Raw genomic sequence first — 22,134 nt, 5'->3', positions numbered from 1 at the left:
ACGCAAACATCCGGCTTTTTTCATCCGAATAGCTATTGTTTCGGCCACCTGAAGGATTTAATTAGATTGCTGCTAACACGATATATTAATCATCATTATTTTACATTACAAACAATCCTAAATTCAAATACTACAATATTAATCAATATATTTTGCCTTAAACCTGGACACTTCTCGGATTATTAATATGAATATATAATTATAGAATCTGAAGAGAATTTATTGAAAAGAATATTCTTCGTTGATATATCTGTGTTTCAATATGTTGGGAATTTTTCAGAGAGTATAAATAGCTATAAATAAATAAATTAAAAAAAAACACAACTACATAAAGATTACACAGAAATTTATTTCGTTTACATAGGTATACAAAAAAAAGAGATAGAGAGAAATGGTAATGAAAAAGTAAACGAACTGAAGAAAGAATGAATATCTGATTGTGAGATTAAGTGATTAGTTTGATTTTTACTGTTTTTTTTAAGAAATGAAATTATGATAATAAATCAATAGTGTTTCAATGAATAGTCACCCGTCTCCCTCCCTCTCATTCTCTCTCTGCACATTATACTCCTCACTTTTTTTTTCTTTTCTATCGTTCTCTACTGGACACCTTCTTGACAGTGAACTAATAATCATATACATGGAAAAGGTGCAAAAAATTTCAATTTTTATTCAATGATAATAATAATTATTAATTAAAATACAACACAGCCCAAAAATAATTTTTTTTTGTTTTTCCGAAAAAAAAATAACTATGGGAGAAACACTGTAATTTATCTAAAAAAACGAGAAAACAAACGAGAATTAACAAAAAAAGAAAAAAAACATTAGAGCAAAAAGAATCTGATGGGAGCAGTTATGAGTATTATTCTTATTACAGTAAAATTTAATAAAAATACAATTTTCTTCTATATGAAATTAATTTTGTATGACATATACACACACACACACGTACACACAAATTGACAGGAAGAACTATAGTAGTTACAGGTAATCATTGATCTGAATGTGAACACAATGTGTAGTAATAATAATAATAGGTATATATTTAGTTAGAAATAACACAAATAATTACTCTTGCTATCTATCATTACGATGAAGTTATAGCTTAATAATATGCACACTTATTTCAATGAAAATAACTGGAAATCAAGATTATAATACTATATATATATATATATATATATATATATATATATAATATGTATGAGTATTCACTTGGATACAGTGACAAAATGGTAATTACGATCTCATCATTATCAAAATTTTTAGAACACCATTTATTCAAATAACTATGAATAATCTTTTTTATGCAGTTTTTACATTAACATCAGTGATTAATAAATCGTCTCCTGTATCTTCAGTTATCATTTTTGGTGGCGCTGATAATATAGTTGGTGTAACTGTGATCGCCATTTGAGGTAATTCAAGCATATTTGTTTTTGATTCAATAGATGATGCTAATGAATTTGGAGATAACTTTTGTTGAATTAAATGTGATGATGATGTTGATGGAAATATATTGAAAGGATCATTATTTAAATCATTACAAGTATTTAAAGATTCAATGGCCGGTGGACTTGAACTTGATCGACCAGATGATTGTTTTAGATCAACTAAATCTGAATGTAACATTTCATCATCATCTAAAAAAAATAAAGAATTGAAAATACTTACCAAGGTTTGACTTGAAAATTTCAAATAAAATGAGCGTTGAGCAGATTTTTAAAAATAAAGTAATATATTCGTAATATCTACTACTCATTTGGATATTTATTTATTTAAACACGTAAATATTGGTACTAAGGGGCACTAGATATATATGCGCCGCACAAATCTCATTTGACTTGTGTGAGGGCTGTGATACTACACGGGTGCCCAAACCGAAACAGGTGGTTTTCTTAAATTGACTTAAATTAATGACCCACAAGGCAGTGGAGCATCTTAAGGAGATGCAATCCCATCGTAGCCGGGGACCAACGATTGGTTCATACGCCATTTGTTCCCTCAGGATCCTGGAGCTCATGTGCACCATTGGTTTGGAATCAGGGTTTTCCAACTCCCCTAGGTGGAATTCCCGTGTCCACCAACCCGGTTAAAGCGCCAGATATTCGCTTTTCGTCCTCTCAATTTCGTAAACAACACACCGCCACGAGAAGGCAGTGAGTAGGACTTCCCTGGCAGAGGTTATATGCGCCAGGCTATGTGAGAGCATTTTGAGAGGGAGAGCGGATTCTCCCCACTCTCGGTCGTACCAGGGCATTTGGAATATTGGAAATATATCATTTTTATTGATACGGAGTAATTATTTAGTCATAATTTATAATGAAATTAGCTAACCGATTTGGAGGATCAATGAAAATTAATATGTTATATAAAATACTGCAACACCAGTTGATAAACTGAACATCTCAATTTTCCCACACAATCCTAAAGCTAATAAATAATGTACAGTATGAGGGTGCAACGACCTTCGTAATACATGATCAAAATCCCAAAGTTGGTGACATCAATTGTATTATAGTTACAGTATCTAAACACATCAGTAAATCTCAGTATTGTTAAGATGATATTACCAACTGATGTGACCGTTTCCCAGGAGACGATGGTGAGTGAACCCAAAGTCGTTAAATGCTCGCAGTGGAGAGAAGAACAGTTCACGGTGACGCACTGTAACCCAACATTTTACAGCCCAGCTAACATAATGAAGGTGCGAAAAGTGACTCAGATTGAAATTAGCTATTCTGGCTTCATTAACAGTAGACTGATCTCAGCAGTCAAGCCATCACAAGAGCTGACAAAACTATTAGATACAGAAAATTCAAAACTATTTTCAGAGGTTCAGCACAGAAAGTGAATACAAGGACAGACTCTTATCAGTCTTGTAAACGTACTACGGATTTAGGTGTAAAGTATATACGTTAATTTCCAACTAATTAAGTATGATTTGGATAGCCTATGCATTATAGTACAGTAGATCAATGTCATTAGTTTACCCGAGGATGGTAAGCTTTTCTCTATTCTCTTAGGTGATAGATCTACCGAACCATTATGTGCTTTCTTTACATTTGGTAACGTTGGGTCATCATGAGAACATAGCATGTTGATTTGTGAATAATCATCTATTAATATGTGGTCAAACGCGCAAAATACGATATTTATTATACAATTAGTACGTTTAGTTTAACAATTGTTACACGCTTTCTGTAGATACAATAAGTCTTGGAGGAAATACCTGACTTTACTTCATCATAACTGATTTGAACTCAATGTCTAGAATATAAATAAGCATTTATTTATTAATGAACGCATCCAATTTTGAAAGGTGGAGAGTTTCAAACATATACAGTAAATCTCTTGAAAATTTTAACCTACTATTTAGCGATAAATAACCCTCAAATAACCACGAATTAACTGGAATAGGAATTGTGAACTACTGGATATCAACTTAGGGGTTTAAGAGTGACGAGGTCGCGACGAAATCTCAATGTCCTAGGTTTACTCTTGGACAGAATTGTGGGTATATACTGTTGATGAGTTTCATACTAGTTGGGCGAAACAACTGTCCAGTCTTCCATAGCTTTCAATAGTTAGACAAACAAAATTACTACATGATGTAAGCTACAATTATCAATGAAGACTTCCAATACAAAACGTTACGAAAATAAATATGATCCATTGATAATGTTAACGTAAACTAAAATAGAACACTTATCATTTCAAGTATAAAATAAAATGTAAAAAAGTACGCGTATACATACCAACTTGTAATGAAAAATGAATTTCAGAACGTCTTGATATCAGGGGGGAATTATGTATGGCATTATCGCTACAAACATGATGGTTTTGAATTGTATCACTTTGTAGTAAGGGAGTATGCTCTTCATCAATTTGATAATGTTCATTAGATTGATCGGATTCTACCGAATGGCGTCTAGCACTCATTGATTCATGAGGACGACGTCTAATGAGATTCAATAGTCTTCTTGGTATGTATAATAAGGAACCATTATTATTAGGTTCTACTATTTCAGTTTCATCGGATACTGAAGGTGCGCCGGGTAATTCAACTATCTGATTACATATTGGACAACGTCGACGATTACATAGTAACCAAGGGTCAATACATTTCATATGAAAAGCTATAAAGATTTGAAGAATACAAATAGAATATAATTACAACAAATTATATAATACATCTTTGTCAATTTCAAGAGTTTACTGGATTGTATAATAAAAAATTTGTTTAAAATGTGCATTATAACTGTCTATACATGAATTGATATTTGACAAAAGTGAGATCATGTAGAATTTTGTGTCTACGAAAGTGGCAAATAAAATGCATTCTGATATCTATCTGTAGTCTCATGTTAAAAATCAAATATGAAAAAAAAACACTCCACAACTTTGCTTTAACAAATAAGATGTTTAGTGTCTTTGAACTTTTCTTCACTTTAATTATTTTTATTAATTGATGTGTACTTTTTAAATTCACTCTGCCTAGTGACCTTAAAGTTGAAGGTCAACTCAGTTATCAATTCTCCGGATTGATTTACTACAAATCGAAGAAATGCTTCATACAACTCAAAACCATACCTATTTCAAATAAACAAAAGTTGTCATGTTTCTCAAGCGTTAGGCCAGAAGTGTACAGCTTTTCGAGTCAATAATAATGATCTAACTAAACTGTGATTAGGTGACAATAGGTCAATAGTTTATGTTATCACCCCACCTTCATCCGATACACATTTATGAACTGGGATAACAATCCTTACCCTTCTATCTTCTATGTTAGCTGACAAACAAGTCAAAGATGCATAGGATCATCCAAATGATGTTTACTTATCATTGTTATTCATTAGTTCTATCAAGGTCCCTACTCACAGACTTCTCGTGGCAGGAGTGTTGTTTACGAAATTGCGAGGACGAAAAGTGAATGTCCGGCGCTTTAACCAGGTTAGTGACGGGTGGAGTGGATCTATCTAGAGGAGTTGGAAAACCTTGATTCCAAAATAATGATGCACATGGGATCCTGAGGGAACAAATATGGTATGAACGTATTCTCGGTCACCGACCACCACGGAACTGCATCTCCTAATGTTCCTCCGCTACCTTGTTACGTCCTTGGTCTGTCTAACAAATAATATACAGGAGAGAACCAATCTCAATATAGGTTAAGGATATGACATAATAGGTTAAGTGGTTTAACCTTGGGGTTAGAAATGCGTGAGTCCGAATTGAGACTAATGACCTTGGGTAGAGACGAAAACTATTCTACCGCCTACATGGTTGGTAAGAACGCGCGAGAGAGAGAAGACGAGTCAACTAGAATATCACTCGATTTATTCCCGACTCTCGATTCCAATCGAGATTAATGTAAGATACATGAATAAACAGATGACTAACATGACCACAACGAACAAACAATTTTAAAAAATACAATTATATCTAAACTGGACACTAGGGTAGAAAAATGGAGTACAAAAAGTTATGTTTAAATTTTAATAGCTTTAGAACAGAAAAGGATATGGCAGTAAATCACATATCAAACGAAAGCTTTAGTTTAAGGGCTCGGAGTGTAGCCCTCTAAGAAAATCACTGCTGAATTTTGGGTGCCCTGACAGTATCCCGGTCTCCATAAAAACTAAATGATTTTATTGTGGCGCATATATATTTATTGCCTCCTCGTACAAATGCTAATGTGTTCAAATAAAAAATAACAATAGTAACAGATCCCGGACCGGTATAGCTTTCTACCATACCACGACAATATGTCATGCACTGACCTTTGCTTCGGTCTGGGCACCCGGGCAGTATTACAGCCCACACACAAATCAAGTGACTTGTGTGGCACATGTGCATACAGGGCCCCTTTGTACCAATATTTATATGTTCAAATAAATAAATAAATAACATACGCTGACCACCTCTCAGCTCTTTCCCACCAGTCGTACTGTCGGTAAATAATGCACGGAGTGGAATTCTCTGGGACGATATTCGTATGACATGTCCAAGACACCGAGGTCGGTGTTTCAAGATGGTGAAATTTAATTATCGTCAACTCGGAGAAACCAGGTTTCACAAGCATAGAACAAAACACCTCTCATTAACGCGTCGTAAATCCGACCATTTACAACCAGACCAACATCACGAAGGCGCGAAAGATGCCGTTAGCAGCAATGACTTTCACTATACGTGAATTGACCTCATTAGTCACTCCACTACCAGCACTTACACAGCTACCTAGATATAAAAACTTCTCAACTACTTCTAATCGTCAACTGCCAAGAATGATTACAGGTACAGAATTCTACCAGTTTTGTAAAAATAATTTAAACTTAGAAGGTGCAAAGCACGTGACACAAGAAATGTGCTACCGTTAGATACTAAATATATCAATTGTATATTTTCAGTAATTTAACAAATGAATGAGAAAACGATAACTTGAATGACAAACCCAGAGTGCTATTTAGCGTAACTTATCATCAAAACAAATCGATTACTACTAATCAACACTCTAAGCATTCTATGGATATACAGAGGAAAATACATGAATGTGTTGATTACGTGAAGTGGAAACAAACAAGTAGGTGGACAATAAGTACTAAGCAGACACACACACACAGAGAAACAAAAAACCAGACAATAAACTTTAAAATATTTCTATTAAACAAATCGATAACTATCTCTTGCATATTTTCCAAGTCACAGACTTTAATTTGGAAAAAAAAATTTCCATGTTTTTTATACAAACTTGAATAATAATTTACGGAGCACAGATATATGTCTATCTACTACATTAAATCATATGATTTGAGCGAGGGAGAGTAACACCAAAACATAATAAAATATGGATGCGAAATGCAAAAGCCTAGAATGAAGTCAATACTTTGTGATATATATATATATATAGTGCGTGTTTATGTAAAGCAATTAATCTGCTAAGACGACCAAAAGATTTCTGGAATTTGGTTCACGGTCCTGTAATCTTACTACAAATGATAACCTCAAGTACCCTTCCTTTCTAATTTAATTATGTGCATAATCTTTGCATTTTTCTGACTTTGACATCGCTTTTAGTCCGCTAAATTTATGTATGCTAAGTTAAACCAATTCGTACTGTATTGGTTGCCGTACCTCAAAAACCAAGTTTTTCTGCAGTTTATCCTCTATGTTAACTGTCAGGTGCTAATGTATTGTCATCATCGGTTACAAAGAGTACTGATCAAGTTAGATGTTACGGTTTCTCTTTATACGACCCAATGGTTAATTCCGCAAGTATTCTAGGCCCGTAATGAATAACAAGGTACAACAGTACCATATATACTATGTATGGGAACGATTGATACCATCCAGTATCCCGAACCGAAATTTAGTAACTACGTTCTAAATTGAAACCTACTACTTGTTGAAAGCTGAGTGTTATAACACCACTAGGTCACCCGTTACACAATCAAATGCCTTACTAATAAACACTATTGTATAAACAGCTTGACTATATGGATAAATTATACCGAAAATATGACATCTTTAACAGTCCTCTCACATATTTATAACAATAAACTATAGAAACGAAAGTTTTATTGTTTATTCAACCGCCTCAGAAACTATTATTCTCCTGGGAATATTCCAATAGCTTGAGAAGTGACTCTGAGAAGCCAGTATATATATATATATATATATATATATTGCCCCTATAATCGTGAATTTTTAAAATTTTAATTTCTCAGAATATTTTCTCAATCTACTAATCCTTATCTCCGAAATCTCGACAAAGAATTAATTTATTGAATGAAGTAAGTCTTTTTAGTTTTCTTTTTGTTTATACCAAACGTTCTTGACAGATATTGTGGCTATAATCTGAGAACTTAAATGTGCAGGTTTAGATGCACAAAATTATCTAGGTTGGTGATAAAAAGTTGTCAATTATGGAATTAGAAAATATGAGTTATATCTGGAACTATGAGAATTTGAGTATAATTTAGTTTTAACTAGTTCAAGCTTCCAGAATAACCATTCGCTGTCCTTTCTCTATCACGATAACCAATTTAAAAGGAAGCCTTCTGAAGACATCTACAAATAGAGCACGATCGTAAACAGAATCACCATTGGGTCAAAACTATTTGGACTTTTTTACACATTGGTTTTACGAATTCCTTTTACATCTTAAAACCAGAAATCATTTTTGTTAATAGATAGATACTTATACAATAGTTTATGGATTGTTGGAAACGAATATCTAAGCAAGCTGAATTTGAAATTAGCTATCACATCATAAGGAAAATGGATGAGACTATAAGTTATGGGAGTCCTGTGAGCGATACTAAAGTGTCCTTGAGAAACTTCAACCACTTGCTACGGTCGAAACAGGGTTATACGTTAGTGTGAAAAATCAAGGCTAGAACTTGATGTTATAAATTGAGATAAGGATTCAGAATTAGGGTTTTCATCAACTGTAATGCCAAAATGTAAGTTAGCTATATGCACGGATGAATTCCACGCCAAAATCCAAGACTCAGTTTTAGATCTGACTTCCATCCATAAATTATAGTCTCACCAAAATATGTCTATCTGCAATATATAATCAAACTGATGAGTTAAATCATTAATGCTTCAAAATATTGAAATTGTATTTATAAACACCGAAATTCTCCAAGTCTAAGAACGAAATATTAGTGATTCATACACATCACCCAAAATGAAAATTTCATAAAGGTTATCCACAAACAGACACGGTAATCAAACGAGATGGAAACAGTAGTCATATTTAGAAAATCTAGGGAGCTTATAAATCTACTATAGTCACTATTAGCAAAAAAAAATAGCACTTTTGAAGCCTCCTTTATTCAACATATTATGCTACTCCACAATGTTTTGTAAAATTTCCCAAATAGTAGCTTAACTAATCAGCAAAATATTATAGAGTGGAAAAAAAGGAACATATGTTTAAATATGCCCAATATGACTTATTATCTACTTTCAATTACTTTTATCAATCTTTATCTTTGTTATAGCGTAAATTTGTGATAATAATATTACTTTATGAGATACAACAGTAGAACGAAAGTTTGAATACTGACTTCACCTGCTTCGGTTTGCATAAACAGATTGTATTACTAGCCCTCATCTAAACAGTATTAGTCAGTCAATTAATCAGTAAATTATAAACAACGTAGAGCCTGGGATATATGTCTATGTCCGAGTTATCACACCATATCAAGACATAGATGAAATTATCAAGACAAATCCCAGGGTAGTAGTAAGAAACGGTAACGGAATTAGCAATCGTGGAAAAAACCGGACATTGATAATATGATTCAAGTAGGAAGAATGAATTCACAAAATAAGAAAAAGTACTAGATAAGCAAAAACAAGAAAAAGTGACTCAGAATCAAACGAACGAAATGTTGTATATCAATGCATAAACATACCGTGTTGACAAGGTAATAGGCGTAGCTTATCTCGATCCACATAGTCCTCTAGACATATGCAACATACATCATACGGATCCAGACCTAGTTTATTCAGAAAAAAATATATCGTCGGAAAAAACGATAGTAGTATATTCGAATAAAAATACATTTTAGACAGATGATAATAAACAGTAGGGTTCATTAACCGTTTCATTAATGAATTAAACAGTAGATATTCAATTTAAATTCAGTATCATAGCGTAGGAAAGAATGTTTCCTTGCTTTTGATAATAAGTGTCAGATTTATGCGTCATGAGAACAACAACAAACTTCTACACGTGCCTATACGGTCAACAATAATACAAAAACTTCATACCACTACAACTACTACTAACACTACTTAGTAGTTATCACCAAGGTAACGCTGAAAAAAAAGTCCCTAACTTTTAGGACGCTTCATAAAATTCCGATGTAAATAAACTCATAGAGTAGGTATTTGGGTTAGAGCCACACTCAAAGTATGAAGGCTAATAATACTACCCAGTTGATCAAGCCGCAATACTTGATAACTAACCTTTCAGTGGTTTACCCACTTAAATCACTTAAAACTAAAGCTAATGTTTAGTAAGCACAACCATAACTACGCAACATTGGTGTCTTATGTCAGTTTACGGATGTGATACAGTCTGAGAAATGAAGACAATTATAGTTTATACATAAAAAAAAGAGTAAAAGTCTATGGTATTTATTCACAAAAGGTCTCACATCAAAAAGGCACATATCAATATAGGCAAGCATCACAGGGGGAATAAACTTTGTTCAATTTGCCCTCTGTCCCTTTGTTTCTATGATTAATCAAAACTGTGGTTCTTTGAATTCAGAGTCTACTTTCAACAAATACTATACTTTTTCGAATTTAGTAACGATTCGATATTCTTATTACTCCAACCATGCTATGTTATACATCCAATCCGAATAGCAAGATCGACAGTCTAGTTGACATGGTTAATAGTCAGTATGAGGTTCTACAGTAGTGAGGTTTAAACAATGTATCTTTTCACTTACTATTAAATATCGTTTCTGTATGGTGTTCGCAACCTACTTATTTCAAGTAATTAACCAATGTCTGTCAGTCAAAACAAATTAATTTACGGTACAAATTAAATGATGTACTTATTTTAAATTATATATGTTGTTTTGATTAATTCGAATTCGGAGAGTAGTTCAAGACAATTTTGTGGTTTGAATGCTGACTATTAAGCAAATTTTCAAACCGACCATGATGATTATGTACGATTTGAGGTTGGATTTTTGAATAACATTCTGGTAACAGGATTTCCGTCACAATAAAATATTAAACGGACTACTTCTTATTGAACAAGTTAAGGGAAATAAGTAAATATTAAGAAATAACTTTTTCAATCACATGCACCAGCTATTGGATTTTGAAAACAATTGAATAAATTATATATATATATATATATATATATATATATATATATATATATATATATATATATGGCCACGCGTATATAGCCTTTACCAGGGAAGTCCTACTCACTGCCTTCTCACGCCACGGCTTTTGTTTACGAAATTGAGAGGACGAAAAGCGAATGCCCGGAGCTTTAACTGGGTTGGTGGACACGGAAAATCCACCTAGGGGAGTTGGAAAACCCTGATTCCAAAACAATGGTGCACATGGGCTCCAGGATCCTGAGGGAACAAATGGCGTATGAATCAATCGTTGGTCATCGGCTACCATGGAACTGAATTTCCTCACGATGCTCCACTGCCTTGTGGATCAGATCTTTAGGTCAAAGGCTCCGGGTGTAGTTCCCTAAGAAAACCACCTGTTTCGGTTTGGGCACCCGGGCAGTATCACAGCCCTCACACAAATCAAATAAGATTTGTGCGGCGCATATATATCTGGTACCCCTTTGTACCAATATTTATGTGTTTAAATAAAAAAAGACAAAAAATAAATATATTCGAACAGTAAAGACACAAATAAAGTTTACCTTTTTTAAAACGTTTTAAGACTAATCGACGTAAATGTCGCCGTGATAGACGACTACGACGTATTCGACGCCAAAAACGGCATAAATGAATAGTGAATGCAATTACAAGGATCAACAACGAAATGCCAACAACAATCAAAAGTGCGAGAAGTACATATTTCAATGGTAAACCATAAAAGCTTACGATACTTATCATAAATCTATAAATAGAAAGTATTGAAAATTATAATATTAAATTAGAATATACCATTTAAGGAAGACAGAAAATGAGCAGTAAAATTAAAGGAAAAAACTAAAAAAGCATAGCCTTATGATGATAAGTGAAGATTACCTGATTGGGGTCTACGTGGTTATCGTAAACAATAGTTAAGCTATGGGTGGAATAGATTAGAATCGTTCGCAATGGAGCAGGTGCATTCACTTATTGACTTCTTTTAGGAAGTTAATCCTGAAACCACCTTATATATACTTTTACCTTCTCTATACCTATGCTACTACTCGTACTATTCTAGGATTTGTCTTGAAATAATTGTATCTCACTGTGCCAAGGTAATACAGCAAATAGGACTGATGCACATATATGTCAGGTTTTACTTGGCATATCACTGACCAACTGACTGATGATAATAATAAATCTTTTTCTGATATGTTGTGTCATTACCTATCAACTTAAGCCTGTTATCCCGGGTGGATAAACATAAGCCACACACCAGGATTCTCCATCCAACTCTGTCCAGCGCAATTTTTTCCAGTTGCTACTCATTCGTTTGATATATGCTTCTGATTTCCGATGTAATGTGTTTCTTGGTCTTTCTTCTTTCATTTTTCCTTTAGGATTCCAAGTTAAGGCTTGGCTCGTGATGCAGTCTGATGATTTCCTAAACTTATGGTCTGCCACCACGGCGTCTTTTCCTTTTTCAGATGAAAGCTGGTTTTTTCTCTCAAACAGTAGGTTGCTGCTGATGATATCCGACCAATCAACATTCAGTATCTTAAATAAACAATTGTTTAGACATACTTGTACATTTTGATTATAGTTGTAGGAATTCTCGGATTTCACTGATTCTGAGTACCGACCAGTGGTATTTCTTCATTTCCGTAGCTATTTGATTGGTCCTCCTAGTCTCCTGCATTGTCCGGACATTCCATGCACCTATATTAATTGTTGCTCTTGTTGTTAGAAGGGGCAGTGACCTTGAGATTTTTGAAGAATCTCGGCTTTCATTATGAGGCGTCATAATTCTTCTACGTGAAGATCCTTCAACTCTCAGAGCAGACTTTAAATCCTTCAAACTGTCTTTTCTAATAAGCTTTTCAGCAAAGTTGTTTTCTACGGGATGAGGTTACTGACCCGATAGCAAACTCTGCTTCTTTACCCGGGCTTGGGAACATTAGAAGAGCTATAGGCGGAGTTGCTACGTCATTATTAGTGAATAAATTTAAACTTTTTTAATCATTATAAATTGACTTATAATTGTAAAATTCTTTTCAAATATGCAGTAAGTCAACTAATCAACTAATAAAAACTGAAATATCAAGCCATAATTCAAATGATTGTTTTTAGTGCATATGACTGAGATTTATTAACACTAAGTTTGTATGCATCCACCCATATAATGAGACAGTTATAAAGTAAATCAGTCAAATTACTACAAGCATAATCACAATTTTTTAAAGAAATTTAAACAGTGACTAACAACAGAATTCAAGTTGTGTTTCTCGTCTTATTTAAGATTCGTCAGTTGAATGTACCTGAAATAGTGGGAAGATGCAAACTCTCACGAATTAAAACGGTTATATTCCTTTTATGTGGAAAAAAATGGAATAGGGCAAGTCACTTCCCTGTTAAAGTAAACCTAAACACACAATAGTCAACGAATAAGTGAAACATGGTCTAGAACAAAGAAAGACTGGATGTTTAGTGTGTTTCCAAGTATGCTGGTGCAATATTGGTAGAAAAAGAATGATTGAAGTTCAACATATGACTTTTTAGACTATAATTACCAATAGTTAATATTTAGCTAGATCCAATCAATGATGAGTAGGAACGAACTCGATACATAGATGAAAATCTTTTGTTTTCTAAAATTATCATGCAATTTGTCTGGACTGAATTAAGATGTGACAGATATTTGGTAAGCTACTTATCAAGGTTAGATAAAACAGTTGTGTTTTTGAAAGTCTAACTTGACCTTTAAAATGTTATCAATGAATTTCAAAACCATTTAGGCAGAAATTCAATGGCAATGGAAACACATTCTACGCTTTTTATTATATTTTCAAGTGAAGTTAAATATTGTGAACACCTGAGAAAAGCAATGTAACATTAAAAGCTTATTTACTACTACTTGCTTGATTTTGTATAAAACAAAAGGGACATTTAGTGGTGGTGTGTCTTTCAAAATGGATGGTTTAATTATGGAGCTTCATCCTCATCATTAACACTTTTTTCAAAGGGTAATATTCCTAATTACTTCGTATTTGTTAAATCATTCTGTTGTAGTGAGTTAATTCGTGATTGGTTCTATCCGCAGACTATATTGAGTCTACATCTTTGTTGACCGTTTTATTCGGTCAAAATCTAATGATTTGACTGATTGACAGACTATTTTTAGATAGATTGATAAATTGGATTTACGCCGACTGAAAATCGATTTGAATACCATGGTTCCAGAAATTCTCTTGCATTCTTAAAATGTTCTCCGTCCGGAATTTTGACATTTATGTAATTGGATCCATATCCATGAATGCCCTCCTGAGTGCACTGATATGAGTGATAACATATCGTAATATCGTTTCGTTCGTAGTCTACATTTGTATATGATTAAGTAAAGATGGTGTTCACATAGTTCAATGTGGTACCTTTCTCAGTCAGTGCAAGCTGTTTTGCAGTTAAAGTTATATTTATCTAGATTTACAGTTGCGCCTACTAATAATTGTGTTGGTCTGTGAGATAGATTGATTTTACATATAGTATGATGGTTTGTTTTTGAGAGCGGTTTTACTATAGTATCCCGATGTATTCGAAACGTACTCATGAAGTTACAGAGGCAGTTATTTTTAAGGAAAACGGTCATTTTGACGCGCAGTGAGAATCCAGTATTCAGCTTTGGCTTTTCTAATTAATTTATGTAAACAGATGTTTTTGTGTGCTGTCAGGTTGACAACTAAACATTTGATTTATGAGGTTTGGTCTTGCATGTGTTTTCAATGTTCTTGTATTTGATCAGCCTATTAAAACATTCAGAAATGAGTTCGTTTACTGACCCTTCTTCTCCTCCTATAAAACTGATATCGCCGGAAATTTCGATCAACTTAAGGACATTTTGGTTCATCTCCCTTTAGCACAGCTATAACTATGTATAACTTTGCCCAAGTATTCAGTTTGACTTTTAGTGAAATTAATTTTCCTTGTTATGTAGATAATAGGTGTCGGAAGTTGAATCGGTAAACGGTTTAGCCAGATCTTATATTAATTACATGTCTTTTACTGATTTAAATATGCGGGGTGGAGTCTAATTTGTCCTTTCACTGATAAAACAGTAAACTATTATGCAAACAGTCCGAAGTATCAAGTTCTAAGTTTTGATAACCTGGTTTCCGACCCTAATCAAGTGAAACGTAGCACCTCATACATATGCGTATCAATTCGAGTTATCATACCTCATTGGCACAGTAAGATGAAATTACTAGGACGAATCCAAAAGTAACAGAGGTAGTGATAGTATTAATGACAATAGATAAAATTAGGTATCGATGGTACAACCCGAAAAAAGGCAAATTAGTGAAATAGTGAAAAAAATATATGAGGAACTTAAAAACCCGGGATCTAAGAGAAGAAAAAGAGTGAATACACATGAACCATTACCAATTATTTTGAGCTATGTCATTCAAAACCTTTAAATATTGGTAACGATAATCACACGGACTCTAACAAGGTAGTCTCCACCTAACTACATGGCTCAGTCCAATATTCTGTCTCTTCATGGACTGACACTATGTCTTAGTTTGGGTATCCCTAGCTTTGTTCCAACACACTCCTACACCAGTCATCATTGCGCGTCGAGGTAGTCGGTAAATAGACATACGTGATACATTCCCTAACGATCTTAGTCGATAAAATTCAGTATCTCGTCAATCAATTAGCCATACTCACCTAGTACTAAGCACGTAACCTCAGAATCATTTACTCGGTATTCCCAACTTAACCGATGTTTCTAAGATAGCTGTGATCGAATACTAGTAATCCACGAATATCCACTATTTTTAAGCCCATTTCACAGCCCTAAAGTGAAACAGAGCGAACTGATGGACAGTAAATTCGTCCTTTAATCGGTAGACGGAAATCTCGCCTATGCAACAAGTGGCACAAGTTGGCAAGAGCTAACAAAACTTCCTAAATCGGTGGCGAGAGTTCATCAGACACCAACACACCAGGGCTGACGAGACTTTCAAGATGAGTGAAGTAATCAAGATTTTGAATTCAAATAGACAGAAACATATACCAAACATGTTTGGATTATTGCTTAAGGTGGTCAGAAGACTGCATTTTGTCAGTATGTTTACCGAGCAAAACTATTATCTGCATATTTTAAGTCAAAAGGCAAAACTCCTAATAGAAGAACAATTTCCAAAATGTCAGACGATGTATTATTATTAAAAGAATATATATGGCAAAGTTAAGTAAAAACAAAGAAAATGGAAAACCCCTGAAGAAAGCGATTTGAAGTTAACAAATCAGATAACAATTCGCCATAAACTTTTACTTGACCAGTAGTATTAGAGAAAAGGGCCTGTACAAGGTTAACGTGCTTTCCTAGTACGTGTTTCAATGGTAAACTCTGACATAAAATCCATCGATCTATGGAGTCAAATGCTGCCTGAAGGCCGAGAAATACAACTGCGGTTGGGAGTTAGCAGATATTTCTATCTCCTAAAGCTTAGCAAAGGGTGAATATATAGTCTATACATCCAAATCCGGGTCTGAAACCAGCTTGCTACTCTTGAGTTCGCTCTTCAGGAGCCCTGGTTAAGCTTTGGATGGCTATTGAGGTTAATATTTTAGACGCTACGTTAGCCAAACTGATTCCTTTGTGATCATCATAAGAGGATATTTCTCCTTTTTTATTAACTGGGACCACTAGCGATCGAGACCAGTCAGATAAAATTATGTTTAGTTCCCAAACTCTAGTTAAGATCTCAGTGAACCTAAAAGCCGAAAGTGGACCACTGTTACCAAAGATCTCCGGTGTTAGCCCATTAGGACCCGCTGCTTCCCCTCACACTGAGACTAGCCATGGCATTTTCTATTTCTTCAAGAGTTTGAGGGTTTATGTGGACATTTTATTCAGGTTTTCCGGTAGTAGACAAATGAAGGGCAGCTGGAGAACAGTTACACCGTTCTTAAAAGTATTCTACCTATTGTTCCAGTCTCCTGGATTGAGTGGATTACTATCTCATCTTTTTCTGAAATATTCTCACTAACTAAATTTTTGATATCGGTTCCCTTGATAAGTAGGAACAGCCAATAACTTGTCTACAGGATGTGTTTATTCATAATAGGTTATACTATCCGGTTGTTGATATTCATAACTGAATCTTGGTCAAATAAGATAAAACTGATAACCTGGTTTCTATCGCTGGACACAATCCAAATATACTAAAAACTTGTAAAACAAAAAGGCTGTGGACAGCCATTATTTTAGGATGCACATATGCCGACAAAGGTCAAACTTTAGTCCTGGATGTCTGCGATGGAATGATATTAGCTCGCGTGAATATAATTTGGCAGATTTATATGTGAAAAATGCTTGGTATCATTAAATGAAAGACTTTACAATGATAAGTTGCACTTACTCTTTTGGGCTATTAATAGAACTATTGACAGAGTAATTCATTAATTTTAACCCAGCACGTTTATCTACCATAACGGATGGAATTAAAATTTGACTAGCACCTGTAAGGAAAATTATCATTAAAGAGTTAACTTCAATGTAGTGGACTGACGTTCACCGCCATTCATAGGAAATATTTTGTCATTTATTGTGTTGAAAACTATAACTCCAGTATAGCCTTTCTGTTGAGCATTCAACACCTTTACATCAAAATCACATCCACCGCGTTGAATTAAAGCAAAATACGAGACAAAAGATACAGATGAACTCTTGTTAAAGTCTCCTGAGCTAATATTAATAGGTGGAGATTGAATTAACGAACATCCGTTAATTGGGCTTGCAATTACTAAGTAACCCTTGAAATGAAGTAAGTATATACGATAAAAACTCACATCTCTGTGGAAAACTTCGGGTCCAAACAGGCTAACAGCATCCGAGAAACTATCTACAACTCCATCAAAGGGTAGATTACGCTAAAAAGAGATAAAACTGCAAGTATTGAAGCAGACCGCAAAATGATTCAAAAGATAATCAGTAGTTTTAATTTAGTTCATACATATCGGTCGTTCGGAAGAAAAGTTAAAGATTTTGCCGAATACATTTTTCCCACCATACATGTAACTATTTAACTGAAACAGTGGAATAATCTCTTTCACATGACTTTTTGTAACTTCTACCTTCTTCCTTTCCGCCAAGATTGCCTTAGTTTTTGTCCCTAAGAACTTCGTTTCATGTAATATTGTGATACGCTTTCGAAACGTTTGGTATTACTTGTTTTGGGGGAACAAAAAAAGCTAAGATATTTATTTTTTGTGATTTATGCACTTCGAATGCTCTTAAATTGATATTTTGCACATGAAATATATCCAACCGCATATTGCTATCTCCGAATAAATGGATTTCTAACTGCATAGCCCTTGAAATTACTGCCGAACCTGAAAATTACATGCACAATCTACTGTGGTGTTTATTGAAATCAGGTTTTCGTTAACGCCTCACATATCAGATTAGTGTTCAATCTCAGCAAGATCAGTATAAGAAACAACCCCCTAAACATAAACAACACCCCAGTTGGAAGGAAGAGAGAACGGGTTAACCTTGAGTTTTATAAAGTAGTTTATAAAAGTAGTTTTGTGGTGAGTTATTTGTTTTGAGTTTATATAGTCTCGCAACTCTTACTTAGTAATCGGCCTAATCATAAACCAACAATATCAAGGGCGATACAAAACGAGTTGTACACTACAAAGCTTTAGAAAAATATGAAAAGGTTAGCTGAACGTTCAAGCACCCGGGAAATACTAACACTCCCAAATGCATCTTAAAAGATGCTGGGTATGAATGATTTGAGAGTAATTACAAGTCACAACTTAAGAAATATACATGGCAGAGTGAGAGTAGACTGTTTCCGGACCCAATGAGGAAGATGTAGTGCTGAATCAACTAGATGGCAAAATATTTATAACAATGAACGCAATATTTGGCCGACCATGTCTCAATGTCAAAGAATTGCAGGAAACTGTTTGGAGAAACTCCAATTAAGTTGGTCGCTGAAATTTCAAGTTTCCTGAAAGACAATAGACCACATAAACGGACCTGAGGCAACCTAATTACAATCTTCAAATTATTTGATAGTGATTTTGCATTTGATGATATAGGCTTTAAGCTTTGTTGACAGGAAATTTAGTGAAAAAATAGCAATAACAAGCCCAGAACCAACTTTTCAGCTATCGACTTCAAATCTATTTATCAACGAGTGGGAGTTAGCTTCAAAAAATAATTACAGCTACTTCTTGAGATATATTTCAAAGGGAGGGTTTACAGAAGGATGCATACCCCCTAAACTAATACATCTCTTAACCCGCCTTTCTAAAGGCCTTTTGTCAGGAAACATACACCTCCCAACAAATCTCAAACATGTTAAGAACTCCTTGGATTGATTTCCTGTCTTGGGATATCAGGCATCTTTTCACATACTCATGCTAGCTAACCAGTATGGTGCAGCAATATAGACGGAGATGAGAGGTGCTGATTTTTCAACTTTTGACAATTCGATGACAGGTCCAGGTGATCCTTGACTAACATGATAGTGCCCTTAGCTTTTAGATAAGGGTGTAATTCAAATTCGAGTATATAAACCTGTACTTAATGAGTTATGTTAAAACGAGTGACCTCTTCAGAGACCTCAACCAAGACGTGATTCAGACCGAAGCCAATAAACCATTCAGTCTTCTTCATCACTTTTTACCATGAGACTTAGTCTCTGGAAAATGTTAAAACGCCACTATATGGTGATAGTACAAGCTAATGAAGCGTTAAATGGTTTCCATACAGTATGACATGAGTATGAGTTGGGTACATATGCATATTTTTTATGGGTTGTATTATCAACACTAAGTCCTTCCCATCACCATTAATAACTAAATGATTTCTATCCATCTGGTTAGTTTCATCTCGTCCCACTAATGTAGTCTGGAAGTTCGAGTTAACACAGTGCCGTGTGATGTGCTGACGACCGAGCTGCATAAATGACACCGCCAACTAGAAATGAAAACTAGTGACTCCAATACCTATTCTATTAATCCAATTTTTTGAGTTTGATATAATATTTACTTAATTGATAGCGGCTGAACAGCATTTTTAGTCTTCGTACTTCATACAATCGAGTAAATACGATCAGATACCTCGCTCAAATGTAAAATCCCTGAGATTTAATTCGAAAATAATGAAAAAGTCACTGATATGATACGCTATGTTCACATAAAACAATATTACAAGTTATCAGTTCTCATCCTATGCGACTAAACTTTGGTCAGAGACCCCAGAATGGTTTCGGACACGGAATAACAAAAATCATCTGACTTTACCACTACATAGGTCCTTGATTCTGTCGAAACTATTCCAAGAAGGAACACACTTCCCGAGATAACTCTAAGGAAATCTACGAGTAGCATCAGAAACGCAAAGTCCGCGGGTTTCTTTGACTGGCCAATCAATTTCAAATTACAATAAGTGTATTTCGTATACTTGGTAAATTGTACGACTTAGATAGGTTACATAAGGCCCCGCGTTTGACATTATGTAACCAGGTTTGTAAAGCGAGCAATTCCAGTAACATCTGTATAAAAAGGCGATAGTCCGTTGAGTTCTCAAAGTCCAAAATGACATTTAGTGATATTTGGACTTTGTGGCTTCGTGAATGAACACTTTATTCCTGCAACAGTCCTGATAATCTCGATAAGAAGTTTAAGTCAAATGATTCTAAATGTTACTGGGCTTGTAGTGGTAAATAATCCCCCAAAATAAGTGCACTCATACTGATCTAGACCCAAATGACTGCAAAAACAAGACGCCTTCCTCCATTGCGAAACACTTGGTTGAGACTGGTCGTGAGGTAATATCAAGTCAACATTTGTAGTGTTGTATAAAAGCCTCCAAGGGCGCATACTTAGGTTTACTGAAGCCTTGGCCATACGGAAACTGAAAACCCTTTTATATGTTCAAAAACAATTTTGTTCTTACCCTTAACCCTACCACAGTCATACTGATTTATTATCCAGAGGGGTCATCACATTGTTTTTGTGTGCTTCATTTTTCTTTATAACGGCTTACCTCTAATATGTCTAGTTGACCTTTCAGTTTTTACTTAAAAATGTCTTAACAAGTATAATTGTGATCAGATTGTTCGAAATGTATCGCGCAAATGCAACTTTCGTCTTCTCATTGCATTAACGAAATTTACCAAAAAGACTAATTGTTTTAAGTTTCTGAAAAGAAGACTCCCCACATAAAAGATTTTTTCTATACTCATCCTTATCATAAAGTGAGTCCTATTTGCTGACTTGTTTCTAGTTGTCATTTGTCTCGATACCTAATGATCCTGAAACTGAATAACATCACGAAAATGTTGAAACTGTTTCATGTTTGCTTTATTTAGTATTTTCTCTGGCAATCTCCATACTTAATCATCATACTTTGATGGTTACTTTGTAAGTTGATTGCTTCTGTTTTATATTGTTAACACAGAAGTTTGCTCACTGCTTGTCTAAAAAATGTTGCTTCGCATTCATATTGAGGATACAACGGATATTCTAGTTTTGCAACTAGCAACCAGTAGTATCTTCTATAATCGTTCGTTCCCAGTCGGATAGAAACCAGAAGTCAGACGAGAAGAGACAGGAAAGATATATTTGATTCGTTACCAATATATCGAGAGACTTCGTTCTTAACTGGCTATTGTAACGTAGGAGCTGTGTCCCACGCCGTGTTGCAACGTGATCTGTTGCGGATGCATGACCGAAAGCCTTCAGCTAAACAAGTCCACTTAAACAACGTGGTCAGCATCCAATGTCGAACACTTAATGAGCTATTGATTTTGGGGAATTATTAACAGCTACAGATCACTCCCTCCCTAGTGAGGTAGTGATGCCCCTAAGACGTGACCAGCCAGAAGTTTAAACCCAACGAGTTTGTCGTTGGTAAACACTCTTCTGATAGCTTGCTTCGTTTAGCAGCGTCTGGTCGTCTTTCCTTAAACTATGGGACCAAAATGTACAACATAGCAATAAAGAAATATAGTACAATGAAAATTTCGGTTCCTTGCGAAACTTCGTCGTTCTTTTCCAGCCGTCCTGGAAAAGAGGAAAAATAAAACGTGTGAGTGCATGTCGAAAATACACTCGTACTTGCGTAAGGACACAAGATGAGCGGAAAAAAATAAGCTAATACACTTACAAACAGCGTAAAAGCGATCGGAAAAAAAAATGGTTTTTTTTGGGTTTTTTTATATATAAAAAAATATATATATACGCT

At 34.6% G+C, this 22,134-nt stretch overlaps 1 protein-coding gene across 1 annotated transcript; it reads right to left on the bottom strand.

The window, feature by feature from the left end:
* Window positions 1-197: 197 nt before the first annotated feature.
* Window positions 198-20,203, bottom strand: Smp_125460 (putative zinc finger protein). Its single transcript, XM_018796284.1, has 8 exons — window positions 20,190-20,203; window positions 17,718-17,798; window positions 17,438-17,681; window positions 17,288-17,387; window positions 11,432-11,631; window positions 9,432-9,515; window positions 3,762-4,142; window positions 198-1,646 (listed from the first exon to the last, which is right to left on the bottom strand). The coding sequence occupies exons 3-8, from the start codon at window positions 17,451-17,453 to the stop codon at window positions 1,309-1,311; spliced, it is 1,119 nt and encodes a 372-aa protein (XP_018650512.1). The 5' UTR covers window positions 17,454-17,681; window positions 17,718-17,798; window positions 20,190-20,203; the 3' UTR covers window positions 198-1,308.
* Window positions 20,204-22,134: the final 1,931 nt, after the last annotated feature.

The sequence above is a fragment of the Schistosoma mansoni genome, chromosome 2, assembly GCF_000237925.1.
Source record: "Schistosoma mansoni strain Puerto Rico chromosome 2, complete genome".
NCBI lineage: Eukaryota > Metazoa > Platyhelminthes > Trematoda > Strigeidida > Schistosomatidae > Schistosoma > Schistosoma mansoni.
Note: the sequence above shows the minus strand (reverse complement) of the source record. Positions and strands in the feature narration are given on the sequence as shown.